At 44.5% G+C, this 27,812-nt stretch overlaps 1 protein-coding gene across 12 annotated transcripts in view; it reads left to right on the forward strand.

Moving 5' to 3' along the window:
- Positions 1-1,313: 1,313 nt before the first annotated feature.
- Positions 1,314-27,812, forward strand: part of BCL11A (BCL11 transcription factor A) — a 100,363-nt gene continuing 73,864 nt past the window's right edge. Inside the window, exons 1-3 of one of the 12 annotated variants that reach the window (XM_019717276.3) lie at positions 1,314-2,148; positions 3,006-3,187; positions 9,995-10,324. In XM_019717276.3, the coding sequence (XP_019572835.1) occupies positions 3,133-3,187; positions 9,995-10,324 (385 nt within the window). In that variant the 5' untranslated portion in view covers positions 1,314-2,148; positions 3,006-3,132. Of the gene's footprint in view, positions 2,149-2,654; positions 3,188-3,715; positions 3,897-5,357; positions 5,491-6,169; positions 6,506-9,994; positions 10,325-27,812 lie in introns of those variants that run through there. The other 11 variants (XM_088796147.1, XM_088796148.1, XM_088796146.1 and 8 more) reach the window with 11 other exon arrangements.

The following is a 27,812-nucleotide window of genomic DNA, read 5'->3' on the forward strand; positions in this document are numbered from 1 at the left end:
TTTACACTACAGCCAACCCTGAAAAGCTTTATACATACCATTATATATAAATCATACATATATATTTCCACAACACACATTCGCCCATTTATACACCTTCTTTGAATATGGACATTTATGGATGGATGGGGAAAATATTTAAATTTGCAAAACTCGGTTCCGAAAGAATCTGACTCACTATTGTTACCTGAAGGGGTTTTATTTTTTTAAATTTATTTTTCAAAGGCCTCCCAGTTGTACTTTCTTCTTCCCTTTGCTCACCTTCCCTCCAACCATTCTCCTCCAAGTCCCGCTGCCCCTCCCCTCCCCCAACCCCGCAATGACATTTTTTGGTCGCTCTAAGGCTAGTTTAACAAGACAAAAAAATAGACAGTAGTGGAAGTAAGACGCTGACCTGGTCTGAAGAACTCATGACAAGGGGGAAATGGTGTAACGCACAAACGCACAATCTACAGAGCTTTACTGAAAGTGAAATCTTCCTGCTTCTTAAACGGGATTTGCGTCTCCCTCCTCCCCCCAAACTGGAGGGAAACAACAACAAACCACATTTACACTAACTCAGTTCAGCTTACATCTCTCCTAATGTTGAGCATCAAAACCTCCTTTTCTTCCTTAGAGGGGCCCGAAGCTTCACCGAGCTAGGCAAGCCAGTCATTTTCTAATAGGTTTGAAACTTTACTAAGACAACACATGAATAAACAGCCGCTTGCCGGCGCGACTGGGAGGTGGGTGCGCGCTTGCAAGCCGGGGGCCCTTGCTTAAAACAATAAAGCCCCCTGCTGGGTGGGCGAATTTATGAAAAAGACGGCCCTTACACTGAAGAGGGGGAAGAGAAGCCACGAGGGGTTGTGGAACCCTTGGAGCACAGGGAAGGAGACTGCTTGCTCTGCAGATACACACTCACACACGTCCACCTGCAGCTTGGAGTCTCGCGGGCTGCGGCCACCTGCCTCCACCCTGCAAGCTTGCGCCTCCCTTGGACTTGAGTCCCTTTCCTCTCCCCCCTGCCCTTCCGGATTTGCAATCGCAGCGCGGTCTCCGCGGCGGCAGCGGCGGCTGAAGCTACAGGGTGGCGCAGGCAGGCAGGGAGGCTGGGAGGCGGGAGACGCCGGGGGACTTTGCAGGCACGTTTCTGAATAAACTTTCCAATCGCAGGGGGTGCTGTTGCTGTACATTTCACGTAAAACTGAAAGTATCCCACGCCAGAGTGAAGCCCGCTTTTTGACAGCGGCAGTGTGTGTGTGTGTGTGTGAGTGTGTGTGTGTGTGTGTGTGTGTGTGTGCGCGCGCGCGCATTAAAGAGACAGGGGTTTATTTCCAACAGGTCTTCCCTAATTTCCCGAGAACGTCTGCAGAAAGGCCAGACCCGGGCTGCGGGTTCCAGCGTGTGCGCCTTGGCTAGGAGCGCTTGAGGAGCACGGCGCTGACCCCCCGCGGTCACCCCACCACATGGCCTCCCCGTAGCTCCAGCGAGACAGCGTTCTCTTTCCATTCCCCATTTTCTCTCCCCGGGTAACAGCACAGGAATAGTTGTGCTCTGCCCGTACGAAACATTTTCTTTCTATTCTCAGTGCTTTTGCAGTTGCTCGGGAATGGGAGGGGGTGTGTCCATCCCTGGGACCCGGCTCGGGGACTTCGCTCAATGCCGGGAGCACGTTCCCAGGGATTGGAACTACCGGGACTGCCGGTGCTTTGTCCTCTGGCCTGCGGCCGCTCGGTGAAGTGGACGCCTCGGCGACTCCCTAGCCCAGGGCCCCGCTCTCCCCTCCGGGGGCCGAAACGTGCCCCCAGTCTGGCTCCGGGTTCTTTATTCCTCAGCCTCTCTCTTTCCGCGACCCTAGGGAGATTCGACTCCGTGCTTCCAGTTGCATCCAGACCCAATCGCTTGTGGGGGCGCGTAGAACCACGGCCCTTCCACCCCCAGTTTGGCCTTGGGGGCGCTCTCCCAGCCCTCCGACCCAGGCCTGCACCACTCTCCTCGCCCTTGCCCCTCTCTCCAGGCCGCCAGGGCTCCGGGAAGCCCGGGTGCTGCCCTTCCGGACCCGCCACCCTCCAAACTTGGGCTGGACTCTGTTTCGCCGCGCGCTCCCTCCCGTCTCCCCTCGCCCGCTGCGAAGCTGTAACTTGGAGGCTCAACTCTCAACTTCGGGTGATTTTTCTTTACTATCCTCTCCTTGGGCAAAGTTTCCCGACCGCAGCCGCTGGCTCAGGGCTTTCACTTGGGCCCCGGCGTCCGCACGCGGGGCGAGAGCTCAGCGGCAGTGGTGAGGGGAAGTGGGTGTGCGCACGGAGGAGGGTGTCCGGGAGCAACTCTACCTGGCTTCCCTCCGCCCGCGCTTCCTCGGCCCCGGGCTGCAGCCTCCCCGTACACGCCAGTTTTTTAATTAAAAAAAAAAAAAATCTTTCATTTTTGGGGTGCGTGTGCTCGAGGAGGAGGGAGCACGTCTTGCTCCCCCCACCCCTTTACCCCCCCGTCACCCCTTTCTTCTTCCCGGGCCACGCCGCTGCTCCGGCGTTGGCTGCGGCCACTCGTGAGCCCGCGGCCCCAGCTCCCCCTCCCCTCCGCCTGCCCCTCCCCCGGGGGCCGCGTCTGGCATCTGCGGAGCCCCCCGCCCCGCACCTCCCCCGCCCCGCACTGGCCATTGGCTTGTCCTGGTCTCTTTTTCATGTCCAGCCCCTGATGTGTGTCCATTGGTGTGAGCTTCCCCTTCCCTCCTCCCCTCTCTCCTGCTCGCCCTGCCCATGTTTTGTGTGTCTCTGTCCATCCAGACTCCTGACGTTCAAGTTCGCAGGGACGTCACGTCCGCACTTGAACTTGCAGCTCAGGGGGGCTTTTGCCATTTTTTTCATCTCTCTCTCTCTCTCTCTCTCTCCCCCTCTATCTCTCCTCTCTCTCTCTCTTTTTTTTTTTTTTGCTTAAAAAAAAAAAGCCATGACGGCTCTCCCACAATTCATCTTCCCTGCGCCATCTTTGTATTATTTCTAATTTATTTTGGATGTCAAAAGGCACTGATGAAGATATTTTCTCTGGAGTCTCCTTCTTTCTAACCCGGCTCTCCCGATGTGAACCGAGCCGTCGTCCGCCCGCCGCCGCCGCCGCCGCCGCCGCCGCCCGCCCGCCCCGCAGCCCACCATGTCTCGCCGCAAGCAAGGCAAACCCCAGCACTTAAGCAAACGGGAATTCTCGCGTAAGTAACCCAATAATAGTAATAATAATTATTAATAATCACGAGAGTGCGCAGGACAGAAGCAAGAGCGAGGGGGGGAGAGGGGTGTGTGCATGCATTTTAAAATTTTTTCACGAGAAAAACCTCCGAGAGTCGGGATAAAAGAGATTAAAGGGAGGGGGAAAAAAGCAAACCTCATTCCATCTCGAATCATAGCCGTCTGTACTTTTGGGACAGCACGCACCTTTTAATTTTACAAAAATTTGACTCCTCCTCTTTCCTGCTTTCCGCTGCTTTATTTCGCTTTTCGAAAAGGAATGCAATGATTTCCCCTCTAATTTTGCAAAATAATGAACAATGCTATGTATGGATGCGAACAACTCTCTTGCAAACCTAGGGGAGGGAACTGGAGGATAAAGGGGGGTTGCTTCTACTCATCGAAGGAAGGAAAACGGGGTGGGGGGATAAGAGGGAACCCAAGCCTAAAAAACAATTCCCAGTGAGAAAAGAGGTGAGACTGGCTCTCGGACATCAGCGCGCTCACGGTCAAGTGTGCACCGGGAGGAAAGTAGTCATCTCCACAATAGTGAGAAAGTGGGATTGTGGGATGGGGCCCCCGGCGCTCTGGAGTCTGCCGAGTGTGGAGAAGGGCCGCGGCGGCTGGGAGAGCCGGGCGACCGGGAAAGACGGGAGACGCGGACGGCGCTGCCGCCTTTTGTTCCGGCCGGAGGTGGGTGTTTGTCCCGCTGCCTTTTGTGCCGGCTTCTAGCGCTTGCCCTCCCGCGCCGCCGCCGCCGAAGGGCAGGAGCAAGGGCCCGGGGTGAGCAAAAAAGGGAGGGTGGGCGCGGGTGCCGCCACCGCCTGGGTTGTGGCTGCCCGCCCCGCCCGGGAGAACCTCAGTGGCGGATAGAAGACGCGCAAAATTAAATCAAATTAAATTAAAAACTAAATATAACAAGGCAAGAGAATGTAAAATTTCTTGCCCCAAAACAGAAGCCAAACGCTCCGCGGGCAGTTTCTGCAACGCTCTCCTCTTTGACTCCCCCCCCCCACCGCAAAAATCTCACACTCTTTAAATAGGGGGGAAAAATACAATTACCCCCTTCCCCAAAACCTCTTTAGTTGCAAACTTAGAGCGCCGGCGGCACGGAGAGGGAGCGAGGAACTCCCTCCTCTTACTATTTTTTGGAAGATTTTCAAAAAAAGTGGAAGTGGATTTTGATTGGGAAAAATCTCGTGTCTGAATGTTTACAAGCACCGCGTGTGCGGGAGCCTCCTGCCAACAAACAGACAGAGGACCGAGCGCGGCGCGGCAGCCCGGGAGCGGGTGGCTGCCGCGGCCGGGCCTCGCCGGGGCCTCGCCGGGCCTTGCCGCGCCCCCGCCCTTCCCGAGATTGCCCACCCGGCGCCCGGCGCCCGCCCGCCGGCACTGCTGGCAGGCCGCGCCGCAACTCTGCGCCAGCGGGGTCCACGGTTCTCTCGCCCCCAGCACAATACCCAAACCTCCCCCCGGCCAACCCGACTGCGAAATCCTCTGGGGAGAAACGCGGCTTTGCAAAACATTTTCATTTTGCGAAGCAACTGAAAAAGCGAGTTTTGCGACCCCCCCCACCCCCCCAACCCCGGTCTCTTGTCCACAGCTCGGGACGGCGGGGAGGTCACCACGTGCTTTCCCTGCCCTCCTCCCACCAAGTCTGGTTACCAGCCCCTCCGCTCCTGGAGCGCTGACATGCGGCGGCTGGGGTGGGGGGGGGGGAGAAGGGTGTTGGGGGTGGTCAGGAGAGTAGTATATTCGAGTACGCGTTTTGGGAGTGCTGAATCTCGGGACTCCGTGCACCTCACCCTTGAGTTCTTTCCCTTTACCCCTGGTCTGGCTCAGTGGGGGGCGGGGGGGGGTCCTTGGGAGCCTATCAGTGGTGGGTGGGTTGCTGTCTCCTCGCTAACAGAGTGCGTCTGGAAAGGCGGGCGGTGGGCACTTAGGAAAGTTTGGCAGTGAGGGAAAGAAAGGCGTGACAGGGCCCACATTCTTTCTCCTCATTCATGACCCTTATTTTAATTTTTGATGCAATTTTAAAGGGCCACAGATACCCAGTTTTGTAGTTTTTAAATCGGGGGGTGTGCGTAGGGAATTGAATTTTTCACTGGGCCCTGGAACTTATCACAGACTTTGGAAGCTTCCCCCGCCCCAGCACGTTGCGGGGCCCTCCCTCTCCCCACCCCCGCGCATCCCTCCCTCGCCGCTCTCCCCCGCCCCCCACTCCCCCGGCTGCGCCGGATGCGGAGCAGACGCGGCGCGCGGCGGTGTGAAGTTACAGCCGGGCCAGGTACCCGCGGGAAGGAAGGGCAGTGTTCGCAGGACTCGGGAAAGCCGGGCCCTTCTTCGGAAGGATGCATTGGGGGCTCAAAGGACAGACTGAGGCGTGCAGTCCGGGCTGCTCCCCTGCCTCCCTCCCCCCATCCCGGGTCCATCTCGGGACACTCCAGGCTGGGTGGATTAGTCCCCCTTTCCCCCCTCCCTAGTGCTTTGGGTTAAGGGACCAGCTTGGAGGGGGTTCGGGGGTCGCTTCTTGTACTGGGTGCAAAGAGGGGGCGGGAGCCATTCGGGTCTTTAGGACCCCCCCAACCCCCCATCCTCCGCTTCTTGGGCTGAAAGAGAGCCATTCGGTCGCTAGGAGGCAGAACAAGATCAAGAAAGCTCAGCGAACTTGAACCTGTACCAGAGCCTCCCCCCACCCCCAGTTCTGCGTTTCTCCGCCGGGGAGGGAAGAGCTTTGCGAGGGTGGGGGTGGGGGAAATGGACGGTTAGGCAGAATTCCCTTTCTCCCCTCATCACCTCTTAGGTCTTTGTTCTTCATTTTGACTTTAAAAATGCTTCAGGCCAGGGCTGCGTGGAAGCGCCCGGGCGCACCGACAAGCCCCGGGCACGGAGAGCGGAGCAGGGTGGAGTTCTCGCTTTCTCTCGGGGCGGGCATTTTTGGTAGGGAGGAAAGGGGAATGAGCGCCCTTCGGCTTCGGGGTAAGGCCAAAGGGCAGGATCCCGCAAGTTTGCACTTAATCTCTAGGTTCACTCCTTCCACCTTCTCATCCCCGCGCAAAGCACCTATCCCCGGCTCCTCCGCCTCCTGCAACTCTTGCCTCCGAGCCCGAAATCACAACAATAGTAATAGTTATCATCGTAATGATGCGGGCAAGCAGCGTCATTAATAATGAATAACCTCAGCGGCCGCCGCGCTGCGCACACCAGTGCCGGGAATTGCGGGAGAAATGCATTTGCCGAGATCTCCCAAAGTAAAGTGTGAGCCTGTGGACACAGAATGAATTTCAGGAGCCGCGCTTGAGGTGTGTGCGGTGATATCGAGACTGCACCAGGTTAACCAGCTGAGTTTTTTAAGCCTCGAGTACCATTTCTCCCAACTGGCGGGCCCAGGGAACCTCGTCACCCGGCGGTCGGGCTGGATGGACGTGGAGGAGGCAGTCGGGGCCCCTGGCCGCCAGCCGCCTCCTGGCCCCGGGCCCTACGGCCCTGCGGCCGCTGCTGCACGTGTTCGCAGCGAGCGCCGCGGTAGCCTGCAGCCTGCACGCTGCTCGCTTTGTGCTTCATAGTCCCTGCGCCCAACTTCACTTTCTGCACAGCCGGACCCGGCCGGGCCCCCTGCCCCGGGCCTGTCGTCCCTGCCTTCGCTTTTGTTTCTTTGCTTTTCCTCTCTACATTTCAGCCTCGGTTTGCTTCCTTACCCTGTTAAGACAATTATAGGGAAAGACTTGGAAAGCAAACTTGAAGGCAGATCTCCTCCCACCCCCCCAGCAGCCCTCGTTTCCCTTGCTCCTTCCCTACATTTCTTCTAAGGCTTTTTTTTTTTTTTTTTTTGGTAATTTATTCCTTTGCAATTGCAGAGAGAGGAACGAGATCTCAGCCGCTGGGGCATTGAGACGTTTCAGTCTGTCTTGCTGTTTGAACGCAGAAGCATTTTATTTTCTATTTCTCCCCTTGTAGAGAATTCGCGGCTAATTATTATGATTATTTGCTCACTCCCTTCCACTTCAGTCCTGGACTCTCTGCTTTGTAGCAGGAGCTTAGGCCCGAGCTTAGAAAAGATAGTATTGTGGGGGCGAAGGAGGATGGAGTTGAATTGAAGGAGGGGGTAAAATGGCTGAGGTTAGGAATATTTTCAGGGAAAGAGGAATTTGCATTAAAATACAGAGAAATTATCAGATGCCCAGAAAGGAAATGTTGATTGCCACTGAGAAAAAAACGTCAATGCAAATCAGTAGACTACACCAAGAGAACTGTATTCTCATATTTTCTTTGTGCCCCACTTCGTCTGATTTTTAATAATACAGCAACAATAATAAGAACAGGCTTTGGAATTTCTCTGAACATCACTAGCCAAATGTTTTGCAGGGAGCCCGATGTTAAACGTATTTCATACATTAGGATATAATTCTTGTTAATTAGCAATAATTTACGTTAAGAGCATAGAAAATGTTGAGGTTACAGGTTTTATATCTGTACATTTGATCATCTTGTTATTTTCAAGAACTTTGCCTCCTATAAAATTAATTAGGTGAAATGTGGAGGTGTAATCAGCAACCTCTGAATTACCACTTCATTTCCTGGTTTTGATTATAAATCAGTTCAGTCACTACATTTAGAAGACCTTAACCAAGTCTGTTTTGTACCGCATTACCTTTAACTATTTGATACCTAGGAGAATATTTCCATTTGCTCCTAAATAATATTTACACTTTAAGAAATGTGTCAGGCCTTGGGAATAAAAAAACGAATCTTAACGGAGTTTTTTTTTTAAAATGTTTTTTCCAAAGGGTCTATGTACTACTAACTTTAGTAAAATAAAATATTTTTTCTTAGTCTTTCTTCAGTCTGTAAACCTCAGAACTTGTAGTTAATGCTGAAAAACCACAACAAAACTACATTTGTTAATGTGTACCTTAAATCCTTAATTCAAATAGCAGGGATCTTGGAGAACGACTTTCTTATTCAGTTCCTCATTGGGTCAAAATGAAAGCAAATGTAGGATAAAAATGACATAGAGGCATAATGCACAAGCATTTCTGTTTGTCTTCTTTTATTTGAAAAGTATGCATGTGTAGTCTGTATTTATCTTTTGGTCAGTGTGTTGGGCAAAGAAACATAAGTGCTTACCTTGCTGTCTTTATTAGTAGGAATATAACCTTCATATTCCTGTGGTGACCTTATGTTAAATTAGGAGGAGGACCAGAGGCTAGAAATTATGACATGTCCTACTTGAGCACAGGTGCAGCTAGGCAGGGCTCTCTCAATATTATTTCACCCAGCACATCTGGGAGTTACTCCAGATCTTCCCCCTCAATATTCAACCTGGGTAGGGTTGAAATAAATTTAACCTGAGTTCACTGGATTTTTGCACTTTATCAAAATCTGTTCCAATATTCTACACTCAAATTAAAATCTATTTTTTGATTCTCTGTGGCTTTAAGTTCATTAAATGTGAAATTGGCAGCTTGCTAAAGAAGGTCAGACTGATTAACTGTTTAAGACATACATTTTCTGCTTCAGTTTTATTAACTGGCAGCATCCTGGATGTGTTGTGTATTTTGTGATTTTTTTTTTTTCATAGAGTAAGCATAAGGTTTCAGGAGCAGAGCCTTACCAACTCTTTTTTTCCCCTTTGGAAGGTCAAAAAATGATAGAAGCTGTTCAAATAGATGTTGAAGTATTTTGGTGCAAAGTTAAAAAAAGGAAACAGGAATGAAAGACGTACCTACCTTGTTATACCATCCGCTGGTGATTATGTGAGCAGAAATAGTCCCATAATGAAGCGTTTTAGAGCTCATTCAGAAAATTAGTCAACTTTGACAACATTAGGCAAAGTATTTCAAGTCTAAAGAAAGGACTTCTCAGCCTTGTTCTGAAATGCGGCGTTTTGCTTGACCATTCTGATTTTTATGTGATGGGGGCCACCAAGTGCAAACATGTTTGGAATATTTTAGGGTTTCTTTCTTCAGAATGAAAAAATGACTAATTGGCTTATTTTCTTAAGTACTCAAAAGTATCCCATTTAGCTAATGTGTCTGAGAAGAATTGCCAGTGAATTTGGTATTTCTTTGATTTTGTGGCACTGCTGAGATTGAGATCAGAAAGGTTTTTGGCAGTGTGAGTTATGCTGCGTTATGATTATTATTTAGATCTGTTTCACAGGTGAATGCAGTCGTTTTCTTATTACGGCGGTGTAAATGTGGCACATTTTCTGTGTGATGTAGTAGCTTTCTAATTTATGAAGCTATGTCTTTATTCTTAGGAGTATATACATTCACACACAAAGGGTGTGTATGTTTATTCACTTCTCCTTTTATTCTTTGGCACAATAGACAACTTAGTCTATAGGAAAAAAGAAACTTGGTTTCAATCCATGTTTTCATCAAGTTTTTCGGTGGGGGTAGTTATTATTTAAGTTTTCTTTAGGCCTTCTGCATTAACTATTTAACAGTCACATTCTTCCCAAACTCACAAACCAGATACATTTATTGTTGTTGTTGTTATTGTGTGTGTGTGTGTGTGTGTGTGTGTGTGTGTCTGGAATTATGCAAGTCAGACAGTTTTCTTTAAATATATGATGATTTGCCTCATTGGTAAATTTGCTTGCTTGTTGACCACCTCCACAGCCTTGTACATTTTAGGTGCTCACATTTTATGGGTGTTATATGGAGGAGCCTAGAAACACTTTATGTAATGTGGTGGGGTGGGATGGGATTAAGAATGAATGTATTTCCCCCTTTTCTCTCCTTTCTGGCATTCTAATAATTGTGCTTTTGTTTCTCCAACCACAGCCGAACCTCTTGAAGCCATTCTTACAGATGATGAACCAGACCACGGCCCTTTGGGAGCTCCAGAAGGGGACCATGACCTCCTCACGTGTGGGCAGTGCCAGATGAACTTCCCATTGGGGGACATTCTTATTTTTATCGAGCACAAACGGAAACAATGCAATGGCAGCCTCTGCTTAGAAAAAGCTGTGGATAAGCCACCTTCCCCTTCACCAATCGAGATGAAAAAAGCATCCAATCCTGTGGAGGTTGGCATCCAGGTCACGCCAGAGGATGACGATTGTTTATCAACGTCATCTAGAGGAATTTGCCCCAAACAGGAACACATAGCAGGTAAATGAGAAGCAAGGAGAAAAGCTGTTTGCATGTTTTCTTTTCATTTGCAGAGGCGCTGTAGCCAAGCACTAAGGAATGGTGAAGTGCTTTCTGTATTTCTCCATGTGACTGTCCATGACAGCCCTGTAATGTTAAAATAATCATTCCTATTACTTACATCCAGAACACAAAAAAATAAATATTTCCACTTCACTGAGTCAGCTGTAGGTGCAATAGGTACACACACCTGATACCTTCTCTCTGGATCTCCAGATTCTGAATTTCTCCCCTTTTTTCTTCCCTTCTTATTTTTAAGTGTTCAATCTTACTACACCTAGCCTAATTTCCAATGTCCATTTCTAGCCTTGGGGACAATTCAGAGGCAAAGCAGCCATATAGACATTTGTAGTTTGGCGAATGACCTGTTTGAGTCAGGCCTCCCTAGGGGTTCAGTTAGTTCTCAAGGCTTCCATGAAGTGGGCTGGGCTGGCAGGGTGTTTTGAGAGGGTGGAAAGAGTTAACTGAGCTTCAGGGCTAGCCTTGGATCCATATTGGCTGTCAGCCCGTATGGGGCTGTAATTAAACACAGCCCCGTGGTGGGATGACACCATGACCTTGACTTTAAGATGCCATTTTCGACTGGCCAGGCCAGAGTAAAGAGGGCAGTTGCTGAAGCGCACAGACATGCTTACTCGAAAAGTTTAAGGGCATGTTGGAAATTTCAAAAGGTTGGTTTGACAGGAACGGCTGCTCCCTGCAGCCTGCCTCCTCAGCTAAATGATAAATGCTTCTCTCTGCTCTCTCTTGTCTCTGATGTGGTTTTGACAGATGTATCTTGATTTTGTTTGTGGTTTACACAACCACATGTCACCCTTACAAATGTCCAGTCCAGACTTCCACTGTTTCTGCTATAACACAATGTAAAAATTCTCTTGGAAAAGTACATGCAATACATTCAACAGCTCTCCTTCCTTTGGTTAATTTTAGCAGAGAGGTAGCTAGGTGTGTGGGTTTCTCAGCCACACAAGGGAAAAGGAATTAACAGCTAACAGAGGGACTTAAATCCCTACTCTTAGTGATAAACAGCAACACTCTATAGTGGCCTTTAAAACGTATTTTTTAACGAAACAACAGTGATTTAATATGTAAGACAAAGTGAATGCAGATTCTACGGTGACAAAAACAGCATGCCTGTTGTGGATCACTTTCCTCTATTTTTCTCTGCTCCCTCCCCCTAAGGCAGAAGATTTGTTCAGTTTTAGGCAAGGTGGTGCATATAATCAATTGATTCACTGGAAGTTGTCTCTCTGACCTAGTTTGACCACAGAGTTGAACTGTAGTAGGTCAGTGGTCCGGAGAGGATTAAATGTCGTATTATTTCTCCTCTCCCCCTCTGGAATTTGATCATTAAAATCAAATGTGGCATTTTCTTTCCTTTTTAAAAAATGCTTCCTGCAGTAGCACTCAGATACTTCTCCTTTAGTGCAGTGAGAAATCTGCACCCAGGGATGCTGCATTTACAAAATATTTTTCTTGAATCCACCACATTTCGCTTATGTGACATGTAGGTTAAGATTTTATCTCCACCCCCTTCCCCCACCCCCCAGTAGGATATGGGAATGGCCATTTCCATGTACTGTCTTGTGACTGGAAGGAAAATGAACAGAAGTGTAAGGCATGATTAATGAAGCAGGAGCAAGCGGAAGGGGATTTGTCGTCTTCAGAGATCCAAAGCCTTTCTAAATCACCAAATATGGAGTAACACTTGCGTGATGTAACATCGTATTTACATATTGAGCTGCTCGTTTAAAAGACAAAACACAGTGTCTGTCAAGCAAGAATTAAAACCACACTTCTTACTGAGGTCCCAGATAGGTTATTCAGTCTCAGATTAAGCAGCTCAAAAATTCTGTGCTTCTGTACTTAGAGGAGGAATCTAAGAGCTGGGGGAAAGGCCCTATAGGAAAGGCCTTTTACTGTTACAGTTGTGAATCTATGTAGGGAAAGAAAAGATATTTTCCTTACCTTTCTGGTTGTATATTATTGTTATGTTTTTAAAGAACGTGTACAATAACAGAGTCCAGAGAAGCCAAAAACAAAAGACAACTTTAAAATGTTTTATAGGGTTAATACAAAATAATTCATTGAAGTGAAAAGCTATCTAAGATATTCAGTGGGTGCACAAATGCTGCGACTCAGGTGAGGTAAACCTTGCATGCACGAATAATTACAGAGCCTTGAATCCTTTCATTGTGTTTAATCACCTATTCCCACCCTGGAATTGGCTGTACATAAATAGCATGGTCACATCTCAAAGCGAGATGTCAGTAACTAGCATCATGACTTCTCATAATTCATAGTAATGAATTAAGAGTTTCCTATGGTGAAATTAACATTCTACCATGGCACATAAATTAAGATGCCCTGGCCCTCAGGTGCCTCTGAAGTCAAGTTCTGGAAGACGGCTGTGTACTCCCAGCCCATTTCTCTCAAGCACGTCTTCACAATTCCAAGTCTGCTTTTCTTTTTATGGTGAGGAAGGAAACAATAAGAGTAATCATTCAGTGGATATTTGAATCGTGTCACAAAAAGAAAGGAGAAGCAGTGCTCTGTATTAAGAAAGAGATATATTGATGAATCTCTAGAAGAATATGTTTGGCAACCACATAAAAGGTAGTCATTTAAGTGTGCTGTGTAGGAAAGGCTTTATTAAAGTGGTGTAAGTTGGGTTTGAGCTCACTGTGCTCTGTGCCATTTTAACAGGCAGGAAGCAGGAATGAAACAGAGACAGATCTTCCTGAGATAAATAAAGCTTAGAATTTGGGGCTTTCAGATAGGAGAATGAGGTAGAGTTCTTTAAATCTTTAGTAAAATGGTATGCATTTTGACTGAATATAGGCTTCTCAATAGTGAGTATTTCTGAGAAAGGATAATTTTTACCTGGCGAATAGAGGGGTATGTATGTGTTAACTAGACACATATATGTGGATCAGGTTGCTTTCTTCATTTTACTCAAATAGTCAAAATGTATGACTATGACCCATTGAGACCATTGAAATAGTATTAATTTAACTGGAAATGAGCAGGTTATACTGTGCGGGGCCCAGTCCATCAATTTGTGTGTCAGATATCCACCATCAGCAGCCTTTGACTGGCAGTCAGGGCTTTTAATAGGGGTTTGGTTTTGTTTTCTAGTCTCATGTTTTATGATGGGAACATATTCATTGGAGATTAGTGAATATAAAACTGCTGTTCACTTATAGAAAAGGCCACAAAATATTATCCCACAGTATCAGATTTGAGGTTTTGGCTTATTGCACATAGAAATCTTTAAATTAGGACTGGGCTATCATAAAGTTAGCTTTTTGAGAGAATGGGAGAAAATATGACAAGTTCTGTAAAATGAAGTAAAGTCTACTGCTATTGATATGTAACATTTTTTTCCTCCTTAAAATCCTGAACATAGACATTTATATCAGGGTATTTGAAAATGACTTGCCTAGACAATACACCTCATATCTAAATAATAGTATGTCTAAGACAGATGCTCTAATGAAGGTAGAAATACTAATTCAAAATAGAAATACATTAACATGTTACTTAAAGGTAAATCAAGTATAACATAAGTAAAACATACTTATGCTTTTCAGAATTTAGAAAATCAACTTGCCTTTTCTCTTTGTACCCATTCTGATTCTTCCCTAGCTCAGACTGATCTGGAGGATGGTATTTGTATACTTTACAGTGTAATTGTAAATGAGACTAAATTATCGTATCCTATCATGACTACTTATTTTTCATTTTTCTTCATTTGTGTGATTCTGAATAAAAACTACTGACTGCTGAAGTGAATTTTTAGCATGACAGCTAAACAACAACAACAACAACAACAACAAAAGCCCAGTATACTGATTAACATTTTACTTGTCTTCAGAATCCAGAGTCTAGAGAATATTGTTTACTAATAAGTACCTGGGATTTTCATTGGGAGCCTGTATTTGTGAGGCCACTACCCAAAGAGCCATGTCCATGAGACTGGGAGTCCTATATACAAGCTGTATTTGTAAATAAGACAGAGAAAGGTTGTGAACTGGCAGCTTGGATGTTTTGTCAAAGTGCAATGTCAGAGAAACTCTTTCTAAGACAAATTGTAAATAGAACTGTCACAGTGATTGCATGATTGAGCTGCAGAAGTGTCTTACAATTGTTGGCATTGTCAGAGGACTTTTGAAAGCTTAATTAAACACAGTGGCCCACATGGCTGCTAAATTTACTTCGGAAAGCCAAAAAGAAAAAAAAAAAAATCTGAAATGTGGAAGATCCCCCAAATCCTAAGTTCTTCAGACATTACCCTTCTGGTGACACAGAAAAGATGCATTGTGCATTTCCCTAGTTGTCTTTTATAAATAATAGTTTTGAGAATAGGGCCACGTGATATGAAGATCATCCTGTGTGTGATGTGGCGATTGTGTTAGTTTTTCTGTCTCCTGCTGTTACAGACAGTTAATGTAAAAATGGCCTTTTATTGGAAACACAAATATGTATTCACTTCAAGAACAGGAGCAGAGGGAGAAAGTTTCCCTCCCATTCTCTGTGTTTATTCTGTGAAAGCCTGAAAAAACAGTGCTGTAATTTCTTAAATCACCCCATTCCTTGTTGTGTTGCAAGTTGTGCCTTTTACTTTAAAGGATCTGAAATCTGTTTTGCACACCTTTCTCCTAGAGAATGTGGCATTTAATTGTGGAGCTGCCCATGGGCTGGAAAATGCAAGTGGGTGTAGAAACATGCAGGCGATGTCAGGACAGCGAACCTTAAGCTCAGGGAAGAGGCGAGTTAGATGCATATTAATGGCATATTTTAGAATCCTGGAAAATCATTAATGTCACACTGCAGCATCAATGTACTTTGGCTAATGCGAGAGGACTAAATTGGAGTATATAACAAACATGCAAATCCTAGGGAAGCATTTTTCAGAAATTCATGATTTTTTAGTGAAAGTGTTTAATAAAGGAGAATACATGAATGGTGGCTTCCCACATTAGTCAGTGAGAAAAAAAGTAAGTTTGGCTTTCCTTTGGGGGAATATCTGAAATTTAACCAAAGTAGCACAGTTAGGGAGATGCACCGGGATTGTGTCATTTGATGTTAATTTAATCTACTTTAGTTGGCCTGTTCACTCCCTTTATTGCTCAAAGAAATCATTTGACAAAATTTACCCCAAGCCCAAGTCTGTTTTTACATACAGTAGTACCAGCTTTGTGCAATAAAAAGCACTTAGCATCAAGCTGGACCCAGCCTGGCACCTTGCCACTTTTTTAGCAAGAGATTTAATCACCAAGGATCTTTAGTACCTTTCTGCTTGTTCAGATTTCATTTAGGTCATGGTTATGTCAGCAGTGTTGTTATTACAAGGATTTAAAAAAATTTTTTTAACTTACTGCCCATTTTTAACATTACCTCAAATCAAGCAGGTTTTTATTTTATGTGTCAATTTGGAAGGACATTAATAAAATTCATAAAATATGTTCAGACTATATAATTTAATGGATAATGCCTAGTATTTTTATTTGTAATACAAATAGAAAATTGGCCGTTGTAGCCCTCCCTCCTCTGTTCTTTCCTCCTACCCAGGTAAATAAGCATCCTTCAGGTGCTTCTCCCCGTTACTTCCAGGGTACAGAGCTCTGGCCAGTATCAGTAAATTTACCTTTGTAATTTGCCATGTAGTTTTTACAACAATGACCTAATTAATTTGAGCATGAACCATATTATTGCTACTAGAGTCATTTTCTGTCACAAACTTAATTTCCAGGAAATGTAACCTGACGAATAAGAATGCTTTAGCTCTCCACATGTGCTCCTAGAGACCAGAGGCAGATTTAAAATAATAATAATATAAAAAAAAAAGCCAGCATTATTAAAGCCAGTATGTTTGGTGCCAAACTCAATTTGAAGCCAGTAAACATCAGACTGTATTTCTAATCAGTTTTAGAATGTAACGCAGTCCATATTGGGTTCACTGGAATTTGTCTCCCTGCTTTTTTACTGGCCAGCTGCACTCCCTATGCATTTTTAAAACATTTCAGCAAAGGCTTTTGCTGTTCTTAGCAGGGTTTCTAACTTGGGGTCTATTTCTGAGCTCATTCGTCATTCTGCGATGGCATTGAGTTAGGTTGGCAAGGGAAGGATTTGAGGCATGGGGGGTGGTGAGGTCACTTCTGACCCCAGCAGGGAATAGGTGAGCTTCATTTGCCTTTACAATAGGCACACAGTTACTGCACCTTGGAGGAGCTCTCAGGTGCCGCTCAGATGGGCGCATGTAAATGCCCTGTCAGATACGGAGCTAGAATATTAATGCTTCTTCCACCACCGCACCGTAATAAAGCTGTACACAGCCAGCTTAATATGCAGCTAGTCTGGGGAATTGTGTAAACTTAGATAGCCCAATGTGAAAGACAGCGATGTAAAAATGCTCGATATGCCACAGTTTCCATTCTTGTTCTCCTGTGATCTATTGCAAAATGAAAACATCATCCTTTCCTCCTCTTGGAGTTGTCCCCCCAACTCTGCCACGTCCCAATCCACCACCAGAATTTTTTGCATGTGCTGGTATGGAGAAATGCAACATAATTTGTTTCATATGGTTAATTACAGGCGTTTGAATATTTAAAAATTTAAATAGTCACAGTTCCAGCTTTTCCTGTTAAAAGTATGTGATTTGAACAAAGAGAGTACAGTGTAAATATTTGTGGTGATTTGCAACACCCCTCTTACTCCATTAAACACACACACGCGCACGCGCACGCGCATGCATACACACACATTCAGTTTAAATCTAGTGCCGACTCACAGAACTTCTGTACCTTCATATGTATTTTTCTAAGCAACTCTTCACTGGAACTCCATTAAAATATTTTACCATTATTTTTGAGTCCACTGTTGCTTCAGGTTTTAAAGAGGATTTTTATAATGTGTTCATTTAACAGAATCAACAGCTGTCAGAACCAGTTGTGGTAAATCCACAAAACATACAAAGAAAAATACACACGTTTCCTGAAACAAAACACTTGGAAAAATAAGCTGCCAAGAACTGGTGAATGAGAAGTTTGCAGAAAGGGAACCGGAGTGTTTCATCTCTGGGTTCCCCCTAGAGACTGATCTGAGCGGATCTGATGCAATGCCGCTGGAAGGCTTACCTGTACAGGTTGCTGCCCTGAGCCAGTGTGCTATGTACAAGGACGAGGTTCTCACCCTCTTCTGCCCCCTTTATGATCTCTTTAGATCGATAAAAATACCAAATTCTTAGAGTGCTCAACAACAAATTATATCCACCAAAGGTGAGATGATCAGGTTTAAACTTACTGTAAAAGAGGCGAGAAGGCGCCTTGCACACCCTTTTCCAGATAGGGTTGGCAGCGTGTTACTCAGAAATGAATCGGGCCCGCCAGGGAATTCCCAGAGGGAACCTGGAGCAGGCATGTTGATGAAGGGGATACCTGGGGACCTTTGGCCACTCACAATGAGTTTCTGTTTGTATCTTCACTCTTGTTAGCATTGGTGATGAACAATTACACCTACAATTTGATCTTAGTTTTAGATAGAAGTGAGTCCACTGATTAAAAACTCCCATTAAAATGAAGAATGGAATTATTGTGAAACCTGCAAAGGTGCTTTCAAAAAGAACACAGGTGCTGTTGTGTTCCCCCCCCTTTCTATTTTCTTTTTGAACTTTCTAAAAAACACAAGTTAGCCCTCTGCTAAGCATCAGGGCATTTAAATTTATATTCATCAGTTGTTCATTTTCTTGATATGTAATGATGCATAAAAAAAGCTGCAAAAAAAAAAAGTCACATCTGTTAATTTTTAGGGAAATAAGGTGTAGGTAGCTGGGATCCTTACCTTTGCTGGAGCATAACACACTACATGCCACGTCTGATCTTTTACATTTTAAATAATGGAGTTTTTCTTTGGGGGAAAAAAAAAATCTCAAGTATTTCTTTATATTGACTCGGGATACCATGATTTCATGATTTATTTACATTTAGGGGGCAGCTCACAATGAGCCATTTACTGCTCATTTTAGCTGCCCCCTCCCAAGTCTTTGAGTTCACAGTTAAAACAATGCATTTACCAGTGTTAAAATTTAAATCTCATGATTTTTCTCTCCCCTGCTTCATCTCATCCTAAGATTAAAAAACGAAAAATTTATTCTTTTACATTTAAAAGTGAACATTGGCTACTGAAGAATGATTTAAAGACTGAGAAAAATTTTAATAATAAATCGTAACCTTCTCATGTTATGTTTTTGTTATGTTAAGGGGAAAAATCAATAAGGAAAAATTTAATTCTGATAAAGATACTCTTGGATCTTTGAAAACAACTGCTGTCCTTTTAACTAAAACATTTGAGCAGCTTCAAAGACTATGTATTTCTTCTGATCTTGGAGCTGTGTGACTGGTAGCAAGAAAGAAAAAAAAATCTTATTCTACATACAAGTGGATTGCTTAACAAGTCTGCACAGACACGTACTTGTTTGTACAATAGAGATAAAAATTCCTGTATAAAAATAATTCAGCTGCTGACAGCAGGCATTGTTGTTGGACCTGTCTTTTGTGCTTGTCCCAGCTCTGGGCCCCCTCCCCCTCTATCTGCTTGGGGCAGCTTGCTGCCTGCAGACTCCTGACCAGAAGTTAATTGCTATATATTAGATATATAGGTATTGTATCTAAAGAGGACTATCTTCAGCCTTCCTATATGCATTCCACTCTACTTTCTGATGTGACTGCAGCATTGCCAGCAGGGGGGTGGCAGGCAAACGCTCTAATAGGGAAAATGACTTGAAGGCAGTTAGGGGAAATTTGGCCTTCAAGTCCCATTTGCTCTGCAGTGTAGCATCGGTTTCTAAACTTTTGTTTTTAATCTAATTCTGATTTACTCTGTCACATCCCATATCAACCCTCATTGAACTCTACTCATGTAGAGTAACATTAGTGTCAAACGGAATTGGTCAGGACCGTGGACCTGTGGCTCATACAGATGGTTGTGGATGTGGGTTACATGCAGCTCTGCATCCTATTCTTTCTAATAAATGTTACAATGTGGCATGTTTCTGAGCAGGGCCCAGGGATCAGAAAGTCAAGGAATCAGGGATAGTACCTGAAGTTGTCTCCCTTCTCTCTCCTGCTCTTTCCCACTTCCTTGATATACCCACATTTCAGGTAAGATCAACTCTAGGAAAACATCTGAGATTGAGGGTGAAGGTTTGAAGGGTGGCAGAGAGAAGTCAGTGGAATATTTTCAATAGGGTTCAAATGCAATCACCAAGCAGAGAGCCCTTTGGGCCCCGGCAGCTGAGCAGTAAGCACAGCCACGTGGTCCTTTCAAAGCTGTTATTCTTAGTCTGACTTGTACACTAGCAGAGATAGGACTTGGATATACTTCGGTGCTTTCACCTGGGTTGGGTGTTTGGCATGGGGGAAGGAGAGGCCTTCACTGGGAATTCTATCACTATAATTTCTTAACTGGCACGAGGTTAGTAAGGTATGTGTTAGCAGCATTCAAGGGGTTAGTTAGATTCTTCTCCAGACTGGAAACTGGAAACATGAAAAACCCAATTTCCACGATACTCTCTAATAACTGGGCTGGGTGAGGTGGTGGTGGTGGGTGGACACCACAACTTTCTGAACGTCAGCTGATGTCTGCATGATCCGAACCTCTTGGATTAAATGCTGCCAGTGCAGGATGGGGGAACCCCCAGGAAGATAAATATCCCAACGACAGGATTTTCACTCCTCAGAAGTAAACCAGATCTGGCTCCTCTGCCTCATACTCTCCTTTCTTGCTCTTTTCCCTTTGGAAGCAGAAACTTCTAAAATGAATGCCACTCCAAGCCGATGAAAAAGCTGTTTTTGTACCATAGTGGATGTTTACACAGGAGACTCAACTTGAGGGGGAAAAGGCTTTTTGGGAGGGTGGTGGGACTCCTGTTAATCTGTTTTGTTGGAGGACTGCAGTATTGCCTATGAGCAACTCTGGGCTGTTTTTGATAAATTACCATGTTTAGAGATAGGTTTGGCTCTTAAGGGCTTAGTTTTATGAACAAAGTCCGTAACGATGTTTGCTGCCTCTGTTTGTCTCAGCCCCTTCGGCTTCACTAGAAGCTCAATGTTTAGTTTAAGCTCAGTCTGGAAGATATAACAATTTTGCATTAAAAAAATGAGGAAATCATAGGAAGAAAAACCCTTTGCTTTTTGGATGAATCTTACTGATAATTTGCTAAAGCTCATTTGAATTTTAAGCACTTCTTTAATCTTCAAAGGCTAAATTGCTTTATGAATATGCATGGTGTGGGCAGACTTCAGTTCATTACCTAGTTGTAAATTCTAATGACCATTAGGTCCTTCCAGTAATTGCGAATTGTTTTGCATTTTTGATTGGCCTATTAACATGTACATTCGGTGCACATCAGGCTGGCCTGTCAGCCTGCTGAAGGAGAAAAAAAAGGTGAAAATTGTTTATAGCACCAAGATTCTTAGATTTTCAATCTTGCAAAATTGATGATGTAAAAAAATTAAAGCAGTGTTTTTTCTTCTCAAGATTGAAAGTTCACCAAGAGATTTGACATATTTAATTTACATGATGACTTTGCACTCCTTCATTAATGCAATTTGCATATGAAGCTGTTGTTAATCACTTTTGATCATGTTTTGTGTATTAGCTGCCTCAGTGGCTCTCCTCCTCGGATGCCCCAGTAGAAAGGAGCAAAATGATGCATCTTCTTGCCAAGCTTCCTTTAGTGAATTGAGGAATTAGAAGTCTAACCTTGAGTAATTACATATGTTTTATCCATTTTTCTTTCAATGTTAAGTACATTTGTGGAAGTGTTGGCTGGAGAGCCTTCTTATTTGGGGAGAAGACTGTAAAATTTAAGTGTGATTGAGGCACATCCAGATACATACAGAAATATGTATTGCCTGCTCCTGTTCCCCCATGAAAGTTGTCGGGCATTTTTATTGTTAGCAGTTTGATGGCAGGGAGACTTGACTATTCTAGTGTATTAAGACATCAGACTCCTTTGGAAGAGACACGGCTACAAACTACAGACCTTTCTAACAATGTGTTGGATTTCTTCTTTAAATATACGGCTGGTACCTACATGTCTTGGGCCTGGGTTTGGCTGACTTCTTTATCTCTTAGTTCAAGTAACTTTTCCTGTGGTCTTGTTCAGCTTCTGCTCTCAAGCTGCTCTCTCTCTGTGTCCTTGCATAGTCACTAAAATAAATCGTGGTCTCCGGGCTCCGGGTGCCTTCCTCAAGGTATACAAGTGCCCTGGTTGTGAAAACAAGGTGCTAACTAACGGTTTCCGATTTTTGAGAGCCTGTGATTTTGGTGTTTGCCTTTGCTGTTGAATCGCCTGTGCTGTATTATTGATGTTCATCTTTGGTTTATGAGTTTGTCACTGGTGAACAAGCAGAATCAGAACACTGAAACTGATATTCTGATTAAAAGGAATGTGTAATGAAAGAAAATAAATTGTGATGGAAAGTGAACAGTGTGTAAGAAACATAACTACAATTTTAACCTCCGAGGGACCCTAGCACTGCCCTACCGTGACTTCCATCCATACCATGCTAAAAGCATGCTTCAGTTCAAAGTTGTTAATATTCAGCTGGGAAACAGTATCCAGAACACAAATAAATTATTAAGTGCATGAACTTTTTAGGCAGTAAGATGAACTGATGGGGTCCATCTGTGAGATCCAGGGGCTTTTTATTTGTGTGTGTCGAGCGATTCTGCCCTCTCCGACTTCACAGCCTTTGGTCTCCGGCCAACTGCATGCATAATTGATTCCACACGCACTATCATTTTCTTGATGTAATTGCTTTACTAAGATATGATGAAATCTAATGGATAATTTGCTATTTGAAAATGGGCAAAAAAAGGTTCATACTTTTTATTGGGAGGAGGGTAGTAGAGAAGGGGGTGTTCAGATGACCTGGTATGTAAGAAAACAAAACGAAACGAAAAAGGCAAAACTAACTTATGGACGCTGCTTCAATCGCGTTGGCTGTGGATAGGAAGGTCTTTATGACATATGGAAGCCAGTGTATAAATCTCTCTCCTTCTATCTCATAGCACCCCCCTTCATTCCTTCTCTCTCTGTCTCTCCCCCAAACTTTACAAGACAGGGATCCTAACAAGGTAAAAAGTAAACAATTTAGTCATCACAAGCCTTATTATTCAGTCTATCCAGGAGTTTTGCCATGTAGGTTTATTTAACTTCCAGGAATGTAAACACTGACACAGCCCTAGAAGCAGCAAGAAAGATTACAGTATTAGAGTTAAAAACCGTGAGCATGGAGTAGCTGTGCTTTATACTCAGCTACAATAACACTTTACATTGAAACATAATGGTAAGTCAAAACCGACTAGAAACTTCTGCTTATATGGAGTACAAATTTCATTCTAATAGATTGGCATAATCTAGTGTACCCAGAGTAGATTTTCATATAATGGAGAAACTGCATCAATGTCAAGTACACAAATAATTCGACAGGAAGTAAATGAAAAGTATTAGAAGTTCTTAAGTCACCATTAAATTTTGTTGCTGGGACAATCTCATTTGCTCCCTCAAAATCATGTGTGGCTTTGCATAAGTCTTTTAAAAATGTATTTTAAGGGAATTTACGGACGTTGAAACATTGTTTTAATCCAAACCAGTTCATGCTTTAAATGTACCTTAAAAAAATTGTACTGTTCTTTTCAAAGTATTTAAAGGGAGTGGAGGGGTAGAAAGCATATAAAGCGAATCCATCTCACTGTGGCAAACTGTTTTTCAAGTAAAGTCATAATAATGAACAACACATGATCTGAAATTTGATCAGCAAACATATACTTATGCCAAGGAATTTTCTTTCTTTCTTTTTTTTTTTTTTTTTTTTTTGCCATTCACATACCAAATTTCTGTAAATCAGTAAACCAGGCAGAGAGTAACTCTTGTAAGAGGGAGACCAAATCCTAACACATAGGATGGCACAGCTAAGCTGTCTTTTGGAAGAAACATTAATATCACCACCACTAACAACAACAAAAAACCTTTTTCCAAAATTGGAAATGACAGAATCGTTTTAAAAGGAAAAAAACCAAAAACCAAAAAACAAAAAAAAACAACACACACACACACACACACACACACACACACACACACACACACACAAAACCACGAAACTACCCCACCTTCCTGATGCTCAAAACTTCAAACTATTAATAGACCACCAGTGAGATAGACTGTCTTTGTGCCTTGAAATGCAAAATGAGGGAAATAATTAGCAGAGGAACAAAATTCTCAAAATTTGAAGAACTTTTGTGATTACTGGGGGTACAGTGAAAAGAAAATGCAAATTTCTTCCTGATCTTAATTAGATTCAATTGTGCTGTGGGTGTGTTGGATTTGGGGGGAGTAGAGGGGGCAGGGAGTGCTGGGGATGAAGCAAAGGGCTGCGTGATGTGGAGACAGGTTCGGTGGGGCCTGGTGATATGGCAAGAAGAAAGAAAGGCGGCTTCCAGTGCTGGTACAGTAAGGTGTGAGGGGCCCTGAATCCTGAGCCCTTAATGTAGTTGGACTCATTTCCCTCTGGATCTAAGGGATTTAATTTGGTGGGCACTGAAATAAGAGCTCAGGCTTCCTAAGGAAGGGGAAGCAGCCTGTGGGTAACTTTTCCCCAGCACATGGGAAAACGGTCTGCTCTGCCTGTGCACTGCGACCATCAGTCTCAAGGTGGGTGCACTGAGCCCCCAACTCCAGGGCACTGCCACCCTGACCCCCCACAAACATGCTCTTTAGAGTTCAGTGGTGGTGGTTGGCTAGAGTCCTGCCAAAGTATGTGTAGCAAGTTTCACTGGCTGGATTTCCTCTTGAGTGAAATAATAAAAGCCCTGGCCAAGGCTTATGAATCTATTTTTGTTTCATTAATATTATTTATTATGTATTTTATTAATATTTTTAGGAGGGACTGTGCTCTCATTTGACCACTTGTAGTAATAATTAATACATTCCGTGCTGGTTATAAAAAGTGTACTTGCATTTAATTGCAAGTCAGGATAAATTAATGGATATGATTTAAAACAAAACTCACTTAAAATATTCTTGCAGGGAGCAAAGGAGGGGGCAGCCCCTGCATTTAATTTATTTTCTGGGTGAGTGTCCGTGGTGAGAGGGTCGAAAGGATTGTGTGGGTCTAACGGGATTCGTGAACGGGTCCGAGGGATGTGGGGGCCCAGAGGGGGAGGAGGAAAACCTGAGCAGGAGGAGGGGAAGCTAGGAACTCCGTTCTTTTCTTTAATTTCTGAGGTTACAAGGGGAGGAAGGGGGGCTTAAGCAAAGTGGTCAAGTCCATCTGCTCCAGAGAAGGTGGTAAAGAAAAGAGGTTAGTGCAAGAGGGAAAGAGCACAAAGGGAAAATTGTACATTGGGAGCGCTGCTCTCCCGGCCGTGGTGTAGCCAGACTGGTTTAGCAGACAGAATGATAGATTGTTTTGTCAAGGGTCCCAGGGTGTGCCCTGAACTTGAAGCACTTTGTTTATCTTGAATAGAAAGGGAAAAGCACAGACATAATCGATGTCTAGTTTTTAGGAGCTAGAAAGAGGTAGGAGAACAGAGAAGAGTCGGGGAGGTGGGGGAGGTGCAAACCCTTGGTTATGGCTGTCCATTAACAGATGAACTTGGCCGAGGGCCAAGCTTTAGATGAGAGTGTCAGGGCCCCAGTGCAGCCAAGCCTTTTCAGTGGGTTTTTTTTTTCTTTTTCTTTCTTTTCTTTTCTTTCTTTCTTTCTTTCTTTCTTTCTTTCTTTCTTTCTTTCTTTCTTTCTTTCTTTCTTTCTTTCTCTTTTTCTTTCTTTTCTTTCTTTCTTCTTCTTTTTTTCAATACCTGCTGACTGTACATCAAATGCTCCCAGGTCTTGGGCTAAAGGCAAGAGAAAAAAAGACACACAGCTCAATTTTTTCCCCTCTGAACCAGTTGAGGCCAGTCTTTTGGCTACATACACAGGTTCTATCATCTTTCCTGGCTTGCCATTGGGAAAAAAAAAAGAGTTGTGATAAAGCCAGTAACCTGAGGGCCCAGGATCCGAAGGGTTTGGTGTGTGCAGGAGACCAGCGTGTGTGAGCGCATGCGCGAAGCTGGGGCGGGGCATGGCGAGTGGGCCTGCGTATGCATGTAGGAAATTGGTAGAAATGAAATTTTTTTTTTTTTTTTTTTTTTTTTTTAATGGCTGAAGTTAAACTACTTGTTGGAAAAGACCTGTGAACTAATCTGTTGGTGGCTGAGAAAGATAACACACAAACAAGGCTCAGGAGAGGCCATGGGTGGGGAAAAAGTGCCCTTGTTGGAAGCACAGCATTTCCTGTGCAGGGCTGATGGCAAACCCATGTGTCTGGGCTTGTTTTGTTCTCGATTATATTGTCTTCTTTGGTCTGTTTCTGTGTTTTTTAGTTTATTGTGACATTATGCATTCACTTATGAGGGTTGGCAAACAAGAGTCATCAGCCCAATAACTTCCTGACATTTTTAGCTCTTTGAATGTGCAGTCTTTGCCCTTTTGCCACAAGTGGCAAGGTAATTGAATTTGCCTGTTACTTACTGGCAGGAGGCATGTTCTGGTTCCCACCAGAGGGGCTGCTGGGGCTAGAGCTGGGTTCTTAGAATTCTACCTGGGGGACCCTGGGCCTGTCTGAAATGCAGTTCACACAATGAAATCCATTTTTTTCCTACCATAGACTGGAAAGGCAGCATTGTGAACATCTATATACAATACAGTAAAATCGTGTTTACTCCCCCAGTCCGGAACCTCACGAGCAAGGTGAATTTTTCTCTCTCCTTATCTAATGGCAACTAGAAGCTGGGAAAAGTTGGAGGCCGCTGGGCTTATCCCACAAACAAATGAAAAAACCCAGTCAAGCCCTTAGATGCCATCTTCTCTCCCACCTTGGTGTCTTTGTAACCTGTGTAGTAAGGAAGGGAAGAAAGTCTGAAAGAGGGGAAATAGGCCCTTAAAAATGTTTATCTCTTTTTATCTCCTTTTTTGTCCTCGTGAGCTTCTGTATGTGAAATAAAATGGTGAAGATGTGCTGCCATTTCTAGCTGTGCGAGCTTGGGCAGATTTCTTCATCTCTCTGAGCTTCAGTTTCCTCATCTGTAACATGGGGGGGGGGAGTCACAGGACCCACCTCGTGGATGTTATGAGTATTATAGGAGAAGGTTTGCCTGGCACTTGGTGAGCACTAGAGAAAAACCAGTTACTATTACAATGATGACTCACCGCTGGGAACTTTTTTCTCCTGTCAGAACTGGGATCCACATAGTTCCTCACTGTGTGTGGGTGATCCAGTTGGGATGAGAGGGGAGCATGGCAGGGAGGGTTCTAAAGGGCTCAGAGCCTCTTTTTACCTCAGGGTGGGCTCTTGTGGCAGCCTGTGGGGAGGGGTCATTGGGTGGAGGCTGTTCAGTAGCCCTTGCAGATCTGGTGAGGTGAGGTGACTGGGAGGCTTCTCCCATTGGCAGTTCCCTCTGTGCTTGGCCTTTCTCCCTACAGACATGTGCTGTACCACCAGGAGAGTGTGCCTGGGTGTGTGACTTAGTCACCCTAGGTTCAGATTCCTACTTTGCCACTGACTGGCTGGGAGAGTTTGGGTAAATCATTTAACCTCTGTGAAATGGAGACAACACAAAGTATCTCCCTTGTAGGGTGGATACAAGGAGGAAATGAGAGAAAGCACCTAAACTCCTTGCTACACAGGATGTACTCCAAGAGCTGTTACTGCCATACCACGTATCCTATGTATCCTACGCATCGTTACCCCATTCCACAGCAATCCCAAATGGGAAGTCCTAATAGCTCCATATGGTAGAGGAGAAAGTTGGGGTTCACCAAGGGTTAAATGACTTCCCCGAGGGTTCACAGTTATTAAGGATTCAATCCTTTGTCTTCCATTCATTACCCTTTGCCACCTCCACAAAAGGTTTGCAGCTTTCTGCAGTGGGCTGGGCACCAGTTGGGTGGGAAGCTCTGGTGCTGGACGGTTGGCCCTCTTGTGGGTTCTGTGGTCAAGTGTTTTAATCTTCTGGGAAAGAGAGGAATGTTCCCATCTAGTCCCTGGGCGGCTGTCCTGGGCATATTAGAGGAGCCTTGGAGCTGTTGGAAAGAGTTGCAATGTAAGGAATTCTGCTTTGCAAGTAGTCACTTCTCCATCTGTCTAGAGTGAGCCAGAAATGGGGCCAGGGTCCTGTGAAGAAGAGGGAGGAATTTTACTATTTGTGTATGACTCGGTTATGAGAAAGCAAGTAGGCTGACCAAGAAAGCAAGCTAGGACTTTTAAGGGCTGGTGAAATCTGGCTTTCAGCAGTTCCGTTCTGTTGTCTCTCTGGCATTCGCTTCACTGACCACACCTTTAAAGGGTGGGGAGAATCAGAATTAGACTGTGATGGAGAAAGTGTGTGAGTGTGAATGTAT

Source organism: Rhinolophus sinicus, chromosome 2 (genome assembly GCF_057876585.1).
Source record: "Rhinolophus sinicus isolate RSI-liver-muscle chromosome 2, RSI-T2T, whole genome shotgun sequence".
Lineage (NCBI taxonomy): Eukaryota > Metazoa > Chordata > Mammalia > Chiroptera > Rhinolophidae > Rhinolophus > Rhinolophus sinicus.